Below are 11232 nucleotides of genomic sequence, written 5' to 3' on the forward strand. Positions count from 1 at the left end.
TCCCCAGTTAAATACGTTAGGGATGAAACAGTCTTCATTAAGGCACAACAAACCTCTTCTCCCTTATTCATATGAAGATCAGGAGTTCGATGTCCAATAAAGGCATCTGGTGTCCTTGGAACCATACTGGGGATAGTAGAATTTGGCACCAAAGAACCAGGTAAACCCATTACATGCCTACTCCTACAACCGCTTCTTCCTATGTTTCTCTCTAAGACATAGGGCCCTAACCATATCCATCCACGATCTACTAGAGAGCCAGATTGAGCACGCAGTCAATCAATCTCTATTAGGCCAGAGAGAACACCAAAGCGATCCGGATGGATAAATGAAGAATGGTGGGGAGGAGGGTATCTTTTTGGGCCATGCCTCAGAGAATGTTGCCACCCATTTGGCTCCTGTTGGGGGAGGGGGGTAAAAAAAGCCCAAAGGGAAAACCTTTATTGTATTGTTAAATGAGGTTATAACATGCTTCAGGGCAAGAGACGCACACCTTGCATCGTTAAAATTAAGTACAATGCAATCCCCTTCACGGGATTTAATTGTAGAACCCAACCAACCGACCCTCCTAGCCATAATAATAACATTGAGCCAATTAAAAGGGGATGGAATTCTCGTTGAGCACCAATGAGCTGCCAGACTTGTGCAGCTTTCTTGTTGCCCTGGAGGAAGATGAGGAACACCTGTCAAGACAACTATATAGGGGGTAGGTTTAAAATAATACCCTCCCCTTGCCCGCAGGTCCTCTATACCCTGTGTCCAAATTACTTCTTGCATATTTCTCACTACCCCAGATGTTAGAGTTCTTGGGTCAATTTGTCCACCTTGCCCATTGTCCACTCCACCTCGTCCAATCCTAGTAGAAGACCCAAATTCCCTACCTTCCGTATCAATTAGCTTGCTCCTAAAACTGGGTAACAAGGTCCGACTGTCTGAAATAAGTTGGACTTGTTGATCCGATTGAGCAGAGTAGGTGCGAGGGTCTTCCTCCCATCCGAATTTTCTCACTAGGTAGGGAGTTCGTTACATTCGCATCTTGAACTGATAAATGTGCCCCTTGTTCCTGCCGAAGTAACACAAGTTGCTCTTCAATCTTCGCCAAACGAGAGAAAATGGGTTCCAGGGCAACTCTAATGGCCTTGCTGATATTTTCCAAAATTGTGTCCCGATTAAATCAGTGTATTTTTTCCTCCTACATTAAGAGTTCCATTTCCGCTATTTAGTGGAAGAGATGGTTTAGTACGCTTTACCCTTGGTGACTGGCCTTTCACTTTCAAATCAACACCTGCCGCTTCAGGTCGCTTTCTTTTACCACCTACCACACTGGAGCCACCAGTTTCACCCGAGCTTGGTATGGCAATCTCATCTTTGCTAAATAAGGCAATATGGCAATCTCATCTTTGCTAAATAAGGCAAGTGTATTGCCCTGACTAGCAATAATGGAGGGTGATAATGGAAGTGATGCCCTTGGTACAGTGTTATTCCTGTTACTAATCTCATGCAAATTTCCCGTAGCATCAGGATCAGGGATAAGTGGCAACACCAGGGTAGGCACCAGAGACAATCGCTGTTTGGCCAATTCAATTCCTTTATTCACTGCCCCCACCGCTTTTTGTAAAAAAACCATCTAGGGTCCCATCACTTGGTTTGGGTACGGGTGAGGTTTACGTTTCCCCATATTAGCAAAAATCAATAAACAAAATGCTTTGCCCCCGGTATGCGACCTCAGGCAGAATTATGGCACCCCTGCGCCCGTCGGGTCTCACAGCTCCACCTCTAGAGACCGGAGGAGTCTAAGGACCAGCACTACTGTAATATCCCAGAGGCAGGGAGAATGTCTGAGTTTGTTTTCAGTTCCTCTCAATTGCCAAATTACAATGTGCGCCACAGAGCCTATCAAGGCAGGGATAATGTCTGTTTGTTTTCAGTTACCCCGCAATTGCCAAATTACAATGTGCGCCACAGGGTCTAGCGATGCCCTTCAGCCAACGCTCATCCGCACTACCAGAGCCCACAACTTCCTCCATATGGGCCTCCACGCGTGAAGGGCTCCGTACCTGGGTCCGATTAAACAGCTGGCCTTTCACTGTGCTGTTTTCCTGCAGCGGACCCCCTCAGGACCTACTCACTGATTATGGGCCAGCCGATTTCAATGCGTGCCTCAGGCCAGGCGTTCCTCCCACACCGGGCCCAAACAGACAATCTCTGCTCTACGAGCCACGGGGCCCCTCCGAGCGATGTGCTGCGTCGGCCACTGTAGCAATCCCTGATGCCTCCGAGGAGCGTGGCCCACCGCAGGCTCGCCACTCACCCCCCCCTCCGTTGTCCCGGCAGGCCTCCAGGCAGCACCAGCCTCCGGTCCACTCCACTCCACAGCTCCGGTCCTCCGCGCTGGTGTCCGCCGCCACTCACCCAGCGCTCGGATTCCAAATAATAAAGCCAGTGCTAATAAAGGTGCATCATATATTAAGCCTCTTCAGATGCATGTGCAGTACATAGTGCAGCCTGTACTGACCTATAAAACTATGATCATATTCACCATTTAAGGCTAAATTACGACGATTGGAACATTTTGCATTGAACTAAAAATAGAGAAAACAAATACACAAACATTCCCACTAAATGTCTAGAATAGTGGATGACCATAATTATCATTCATGTACATGTTATCAGTTAATATGTTCACCCTGAGGAAAAAAAAAAAATCAGAAAGTTGTATATTCATTTCACTGAAATGGTACAGCTCGATTTGTATACAGTTTTACTGGACTATAGAAAACGCAAAAAATGGTAACATACATTGAAAGTGTTTTTCAAAACGCACGCTGTCCAAATACACTCTTAAGTTTGTGGACCATAGGAAAAAAACATTTAAAAATTACCCAAGCGGTATGGCAAACCCTGAACATATTTATGGAACACGAACCTCTGGACTAAGACCTACACAACCATTACTGGACGACACAGTCTTCTGCCAACAATAAAAAGCATCACCCTACTCTTCCGAGGACCCTTTGGATCTCCCACACTACCCCCTTTTCCTTTTCTCACGCCTCCATCTTGATCAACTGCTTACTGTTGATCCCTCCAAATGTATAGTAACTTCTTTGCATGATATAGACATATGAATCCTTAATAGAAGGTTGCCCCATTATAGTTATTACTTCTTTTCAGCCCATCTTTACATACCTGCCGTGTTAATTTACTAGTTATACTGTGAATTGTATGCTTCCAGGACTAGGTTTATTCAACGTGCATCTATTTTCTGTCAGGTCGTTTCTTTTTAAGTTTTGGACTTAAGTGAACTCGAATTTTCCGAGCCATCTATCATAAACCTCTTTGCTTTGAATACTTCCCTTTGCATTTCTTCTTGATGCTTTCCACCTATACATGAAATAATTTTTTTTAAAAATACCCTACAAAAAGTGAAGATCATCTCATATCTGATATGCATTCATGCAGAGGTTCTTAACCTGGGGGTGGACAAGGCCTGAGGGGAGCCTTAGCTGTTTAAACATTAAATAATTTCAGCAGGGTAATAATGTATGGACACATAAAAAGCAAACTGTAAAAACTAAAATTTTAAAGGATTGGTAAATGTGAAGGGATTAGAAATCGGAGGCTAAACGTTAAGTTGGTATCCCAAGCTCCATTCGTGGGAGTTGCGCAAGTACAGAATCAAGTACGGATTATTGGTAGCCACCAATGAAGTGCTGGCATGCTCGGACAAAAAGTGTATGCATTAGAAGCAAAAAAGCCAAACTGGTATGCTAGAATCTAACACATCCGTTGCTTTTAGAAATTAAGCCCAATTTTGAAAAGCTCCAACTTTATCATTAAAACTTCAGATTTTTGTTTGCGATTTAAATAAAGTATTTCATAGTTTTTGTAATGTGTTATTCTATACTCGTTTCTATATTATTCTGAACTTCAGATCATAGAGGTTGCTTAGACTTTAGCCCCTGGCTTTCGCTGGTGATTAAGTGGGAATCGGCGAAAGCCAAGTGGTTATGAACGGCTGTAATAATGGATGGTAAACAAACCAACGGCGGAAAACCTGTTTTGGACCATGATTATTGCTACCACTTCAGAAAAGAAACCTGGCCGATTCATAAATCTAACAGAATTACACACAGCAGATGAACTCTTTGTAATGTCAGATGATAAATCCGGGATTAACCAATGTGTAATGTAACCTATCAACACAGACTCTCTGAAATATATGTATTGAAAGAATGTGGAGTAGGTGGAGAAAGGAAGAATTATACCAGGTTAGAACGCAAAACAGTGGGAAAACATACCTACTGCGAGTCAAAATACAACAGAAGGAATGTTTATGGCAAACAAGGGCTGGTTCCCAATACACTGTCCAGGTAACTAATGAGCACAAAACGTGCCACTTTTGGAGGCAGAACAATCGTTAGAGAAAGTGGAAGATATTTAAGCAGACATTCCTTGGTCAGACTGTTAAGAAATTATTTCCCGTGAACAAGGTCAACCAGTGTAATGGTGATGCTGGAAATGGCCTTACCCAAAGCAGGGGCGGAAGTTCTCTTGGTACCTCTGGCTGGCAGTGAACCGGGAGCTAGAAGACTTGGTCTTGCAGATGCAGCACCCAGACAGGCTCCGGTACATCTTGGATTTGTGAAAGCCAAACATGACTTTCGGGTCCTCCGTCAGCCTATGAGAAAAAAAGGCCAATCTCAAGTAAGTGAGGATCAATCAGACGATCCAACCTCATTTTAGTCACACAATTACCAATGTCCCACCGGGACTTGTTGAATATTAATTAAAGTCAATCGCATACTAAACCGAAGTCCTCAATGGAGCAGCATTCCAAAGTCAGAACTCACTGCTTTTAAAAAAAGCAGACAACTAAGCTCAACGTCTTTGTCCATCCCCATTCTATGCTGTTTAAAGGGTTACGCTTCCTAGAAGAGTACCCAAGTACTTGGTGATCAATGCTTTAAACCGAAGAATAGCTTTTATGTATACGGTAAACCCCCATGACAACAGCACACTATTAAAACGCATCAACAGGTTACGCTAAGGAGCTATTAAGAGAAAATTAACATGTATATGACACAACACTGACAAAAGAACATTCCAAGAGGTAAACTACTATAGATACAGGTCTGCCAATTGGAAAACGAACGGGAGAGGGGGCAATATTCCCTACTGCAAATTCGTGTGCCGCTCAACGGTATTACGTTAACTGTGGAGGTAGATATAGTTCCCATAAACCCCGTGGACGGGAGGGTAACCTTTGAAAACACGGTTAGAAGTAGCAGAAAGGAAGCAGACGCACAAACACAGGACCGCATGGTGCTCACCTGACAAAGAAGAAACTCTTTAAACACGAGCACCCATCCAATGGACACCATGTTAGGCCAAACCCGCACTAGACCACCCTCGAAGTGATGCCAAACCTGTTTCTCTAACAAAATAGATAATTTATTGTTTGGTTTTGAAAAGCGTAATGTGTGGGTGGTGCCACGGCGTTCCAGGAGTTTATTCAAAACAATCGACGTACCTAACCACCCCTAAATTTGTCAGGTTCAATGTATTTTTGTGAAGAAGTTAGAAAATGTCCGTTGTCTGCAGTATTGTGGGCTCAGTAAGAGCCCTGTCCGGAACCCATAGATGTTCTAAGACCACACAAGGGGGACAGTGACAGACAGGCAGCAACGAGTAACCGCAGCCATGAAAGAAAAACAAAAATCAGTCCCAGCGGTCCGACCATGTGAAATAGAAAGAGATAAAAAAATAAAATAAAAAAAGTATAAAACGGTCACATCAGGACGAAGCATATAGGTCTTGTTTGTTTACCGTCTGCATATATTTATTGTGCAAAGACAAAAGCGTGGTGGAGCGTGAAATGACCGCGCTGGCAGGGAGGGCGATGTGTTGCTCCTGTAGCCACCACACACGCCCACCCATCTTCCCTTACAGAAGAGTCAGTCCACGACCACAACGGAAACAAACACCACAAAACTGACCACAACAGAGTGCAGCGGCTGACCGCTGCATGAGCCACAAGGCACCAACAGTCATACCACGCATCGCAAGATCAAAGGAAGATTTGGTGCTCGCCAAGGGATCGAAGCTTACTGTGATTTTTTGACCGAAGATGTTAAAAGTCTGCAAAGGCGACAAGATTAAGCTACCACGTAGTTGAGAGATACCCCGTGCACACCGTCTTTTGGTGGAAGGTGCACCCACCTGCCGTGAGCAGAAGAGTTTTCTCAGCTTTGTGCACGTCCCATTGTTGTACCTCGGTCCTCTCCACGCGTCCAACGCTTACTCGCAAAACAAATCCCCCGCGTGCAACTTTATATTCAAAGTCAGCGCTCACGACGCATTGCCTTCTCCAACACCAACAGCGACACTTCACTGCTGGACTCTAAAACGCGAACGAAATGGTTTAAAACAGGTTATTACTTACCGAAATGGATAACTTTCGCAGGACAACGCTTTTATCTCCAGTGCACGTAATCGCGCATGGGCCAGCGGTTACTCCCCCTCGCAGCTGCTCTTTAGCATATATTAGCATACGCATCGTGCTTATTTGCATAGACAGCCTGCCTACGCCGCCATGTTAGAATCCGAATCTGTAGTGAGTACGGAGCATTAGAGGAAAACCCTTTAGAAACGACGCAACATCATGTGACGTATGCCAATAACGTCTTAGTTGCCTGTGTCCTGAGTGCTTTTACTTTGTACGAGCGGGAACAATAATGCTGGTGATTAGTTCCTAGAAGAAACAGTAACCCAACCATGCGACGTGCATCTTACGTTCAAGTTCTGTGCCTCAAGTTACAGTTACTTTAAAGGGGGATTCAGGCAGCGACACTAAAGGTTGGACCTGCATTTCGTGCAGCCCAAACAGCCAAGAAATCGGACGAACTGAGAGGTATCTGGTGACGATTCTAAAAGTGATTTTTTAGTGAGGGGTGGGATACAAAAGGGGCAAGAAATAAAACTGTCGGGGACAACTATAATGGGAACCCATTAAGACTGCGCATGTGTAATACAAACTTATACATGCACACAAATATAAGGCCATGTAAAGTTTTAAATGAAATGAAGATAACTAAGGTCTGCGGGTAGGGGGGAGTGAGTCAACCACTCTCATCCTTCTTTTGGGAGGGAGGGGTGGGGGGGGGTAAAGCAGGCCGCTGACCAAGGTTTGTGTGTAAAAGGCCGCTTTATTGGAGACAGGTGCACATTACAATTTTAAAACCTTGGCCGAAACGCCTTCCAAAACTAAACCTCACTAAATATAACATGCCTAACCGCGCCCCCCCCCTAAATTCCTTCGAGCCCGCCCCCGCCCGTACAATACAACATTACAACAATATCAAACATTACATTCCTATATAATCACCCCAACAATCTCTAAATACAAACCTTCCGTTAACCAAACTCCCCTGCCTGCCCCTTTACAGCTATCGGCCCCCAAACTGTGTAACCAAACTAAAGTTACCAACCTATCCTTTCCCTGTCGATAACCCAACTCAAAAACATAACTCCACCAACCTCCGGTAAAACTGTCCAAAATTCACCATAACCCCTGCACAGCACCTGCTCCAAGCGACAAAATGCAAGTGTATAAAAACCCCTGCACACCTGTCCCAAGAAAACCGCCCAAAAATACAAAAGTGGAAAACAGAAAAATAATAACCAACAAAAGTGTTTTTTGTGGGGAAGGGGGGGTGGGAACAAAAAACACACCACTAGCCTAGCTCCCAGCCACCAGGTCACCAAACCTAAAATGGTGGCCGGGAGCAGGCGCCCAAAGTATTTATACCTGGGCTGCATTTAGTAGGGAAAGGAGCCCAAAATTTCAAAAACGGCCGCGCGGGGCCAGCCACGCCCCCCCACACGCCCCCTCCCAAACTGCCCGGGGGTGGGGACTCCCTTCGGTCGCCTGCCCCCCCCAAGCCCCCCTTGGGAGGGAGGGGTGGGGGGGTAAAGCAGGCCGCTGACCAAGGTTTGTGTGTAAAAGGCCGCTTTATTGGAGACAGGTGCACATTACAATTTTAAAACCTTGGCCGAAACGCCTTCCAAAACTAAACCTCACTAAATGTAACATGCCTAACCCCGCCCCCCCCTAAATTCCTTCGAGCCCGCCCCCGCCCGTAAAATACAACATTACAACAATATCAAACATTACATTCCTATATAATCCCCCCAACAATCTCTAAATACAAACCTTCCGTTAACCAAACTCCCCTGCCTGCCCCTTTACAGCTATCGGCCCCCAAACTGTGTAACCGAACTAAAGTTACCAACCTATCCTTTCCCTGTCGATAACCCAACTCAACAACATAACTCCACCAACCTCCGGTAAAACTGTCCAAAATTCACCATAACCCCCGCACAGCACCTGCTCCAAGCGACAAAATACAAGCGTATAAAAACCCCTGCACACCTGTCCCAAGAAAACCGCCCAAAAATACAAAAGTGGAAAACAGAAAAATAATAACCAACAAAAGTGTTTTTTGTGGGGAAGGGGGGGTGGGAACAAAAAACACACCACTAGCCTAGCTCCCAGCCACCAGGTCACCAAACCTAAAATGGTGGCCGGGAGCAGGCGCCCAAAGTATTTATACCTGGGCTGCATTTAGTAGGGAAAGGAGCCCAAAATTTCAAAAACGGCCGCGCGGGGCCAGCCACGCCCCCCCACACGCCCCCTCCCAAACTGCCCGGGGGTGGGGACTCCCTTCGGTCGCCTGCCCCCCCCAAGCTCCCCTTGGGAGGGAGGGGTGGGGGGGGTAAAGCAGGCCGCTGACCAAGGTTTGTGTGTAAAAGGCCGCTTTATTGGAGACAGGTGCACATTACAATTTTAAAACCTTGGCCGAAACGCCTTCCAAAACTAAACCTCACTAAATATAACATGCCTAACCCCGCCCCCCCGCCCCCTCCCCTAAATTCCTTCGAGCCCGCCCGTACAATACAACATTACAACAATATCAAACATTACATTCCTATATAATCCCCCCAACAATCTCTAAATACAAACCTTCCGTTAACCAAACTCCCCTGCCTGCCCCTTTACAGCTATCGGCCCCCAAACTGTGTAACCGAACTAAAGTTACCAACCTATCCTTTCCCTGTCGATAACCCAACTCAACAACATAACTCCACCAACCTCCGGTAAAACTGTCCAAAATTCACCCTAACCCCCGCCACCCAGAAAGAGGGGGGCGGTGAAACTACCAACCCCTCTTTCTGCCCCCCCCCCAACAAAAAAGCTTTAGACACTACGAGCCTGATTCTGCACATTCAAACACCGGGACAAAACCTCCCGAAGTTCCAACAAATACAAGTCCATGCCCAACCTTGACAAGTGGACCCCATCTCCACGAAAAAATTCTACCGCCTCAAAACGGATATCTTTGTGCGTCACTCTCTCAAAACCCAAATCTTGACAAAACCTGGAGATCTCCATATTCACCTTCTTTCGAGACCTGTCGATGGCTCTGGGGTTCAAAGCCCCTCTCCACACCCTCCTCGGGACCAATTCCGTCCAGAGAACATGACAACCCGACCATTGCTCCTTTAACAAAGCCAAATCCCTTTTCATGGCACGCAATAATACCACCCCTTTCACGCTGCAAAGATCGTTCTCCCCCAAATGGATTAACAGAACATCCGGGCAATACCCCCTCACCAAGGCCTTATTTAAACATGGAATCAGTTCCCTCTAAAGCATACCCCCCTTCCCTTTCCAGACCACCCGAAAAATGCTGTCATTAAAACCCAAACTTCCCCCAAAATAAGTTTTGCACGCTTGAACATGTGCCCACTTGACGAAGGAATGCCCCACAATCCACACCGTCAATACCTTTGCTTGTGGCCCGGCCACCGAACCTGAAAAGAAAAACAAGAATGAGACTCAAGCCAAAGAGGTGGACGCAGGCGCCTCCGCTGCATTTTCTCGTACATATTTGTTAAAACAGTCGGATGACCAGCGCCCTAAGCGCATTATGTCGCCCTGAGACCAACCCCGATTATGCGCTTCAGTTGCCGCCCCGATTCTAAAAGAGTGCGTCCCAAACTGGGCCCCATCCAAACCAATACGCTGCAACCCCTTGCGCAGGACCATACGCAGCTGATAGTCTGTGACGCGCGCCCCATTCATATGCCTGAAAACCAACTCGCCCCCATCTCCCCCAGATAATATCTTCCATTGCCTCGCCAAACGCAGCGGACACGTACAACTGGGGGCTCCTGCTTCTAACCACACCCCCGTACCCGTCCCCCTCTGGTCTGTTTTCGAACTGGTCAACCAAATGTTCACACCTGTGTCCGAGAAGAAAACGTCCTGCCAACGAATGCCCCTCTTTACCTTGTTCCCGAGGAGCTCGGAAACCCGAAAAGCCCCAAAAAACATGAACACCATAAGGATGGCAAACAACGAAGCCTCAAAATCATCCCTGCAAACTGCAGGCAAAACTGTCAACAAACGTGCTAACGTCTGCCAGGAAATAGGTAAACGGGACATCACAGTTCCCCCCCGCTCTCTAGCCCAACCCTCAAGCATCCTGCGTCCTATTTCCCCAGCAGACGGGGAATAGCCCCAGAAAAGCTTACCCATAAAGGAAATCCCCGCCAACTTCCCAGCAATGGTGACTCTAGACAAACCCTTCTCGATGAGGTCAAGGATAAATTGAACTACATCCTCTGAACTGCGCCACCCTTCCTTCCTCCTACGCGCTCCTGAAGACAAAAATTCCTTCCACGCCAAAGCATACGCTGCACGAGTGGAAGCAGACAGAGAACCTACCACCAGTTGAAATACCCTACGTTGCCGACAGACCAGAGGTGCTCCGGCATCGGGGTCGGTGTCCTGTCCGCCTCCTTGGCCAGCCCATGGAATCTCTCCCACTGCGAACGAGACAAAGCATCCGCAATGTCATTGTCCACACCTGGCACGTGCAAAGCCCTGAATGCAATATCGTAGCGCAAACAGCCCAGCACAAACACCCTCATCAATTTCAAGATCTGCTCGTCCCTAGCCGACTGCCTGTTGACGATTTGCACCACCGCCATGTTGTCCACACGGAACAGGACCCTCTTATGTTCCAGCTCCTTGCCCCAAATGGTCAAAGCCACCAACAGTGGAAAAAGCTCCAAAAAGGCAATGCTCCGCCCACCATTCCTCCACTCCTGCGGCTATTTCTCTGCACACCAACGCCCTTGCCAGTAAATGCCAAAACCATCACT

General features: G+C 46.8%; 1 protein-coding gene across 2 annotated transcripts in view; it reads right to left on the reverse strand.

Annotated features, from left to right (window-relative positions):
- LOC146857594 (SIN3-HDAC complex-associated factor-like) overlaps positions 1-6521 on the reverse strand; it is a 50964-nt gene extending 44443 nt beyond the window's left edge. Inside the window, exons 1-2 of one of the 2 annotated variants that reach the window (XM_085648152.1) lie at positions 6446-6521; positions 4532-4681 (exon numbers count right to left, since the gene is read on the reverse strand). In XM_085648152.1, the coding sequence (XP_085504278.1) occupies positions 4532-4659 (128 nt within the window). In that variant the 5' untranslated portion in view covers positions 4660-4681; positions 6446-6521. Of the gene's footprint in view, positions 1-4531; positions 4682-6222; positions 6363-6445 lie in introns of those variants that run through there. The other variant, XM_085648151.1, reaches the window with a different exon arrangement.
- Positions 6522-11232: the final 4711 nt, after the last annotated feature.

The sequence above is a fragment of the Triturus cristatus genome, chromosome 3_2, assembly GCF_964204655.1.
Source record: "Triturus cristatus chromosome 3_2, aTriCri1.1, whole genome shotgun sequence".
Lineage (NCBI taxonomy): Eukaryota > Metazoa > Chordata > Amphibia > Caudata > Salamandridae > Triturus > Triturus cristatus.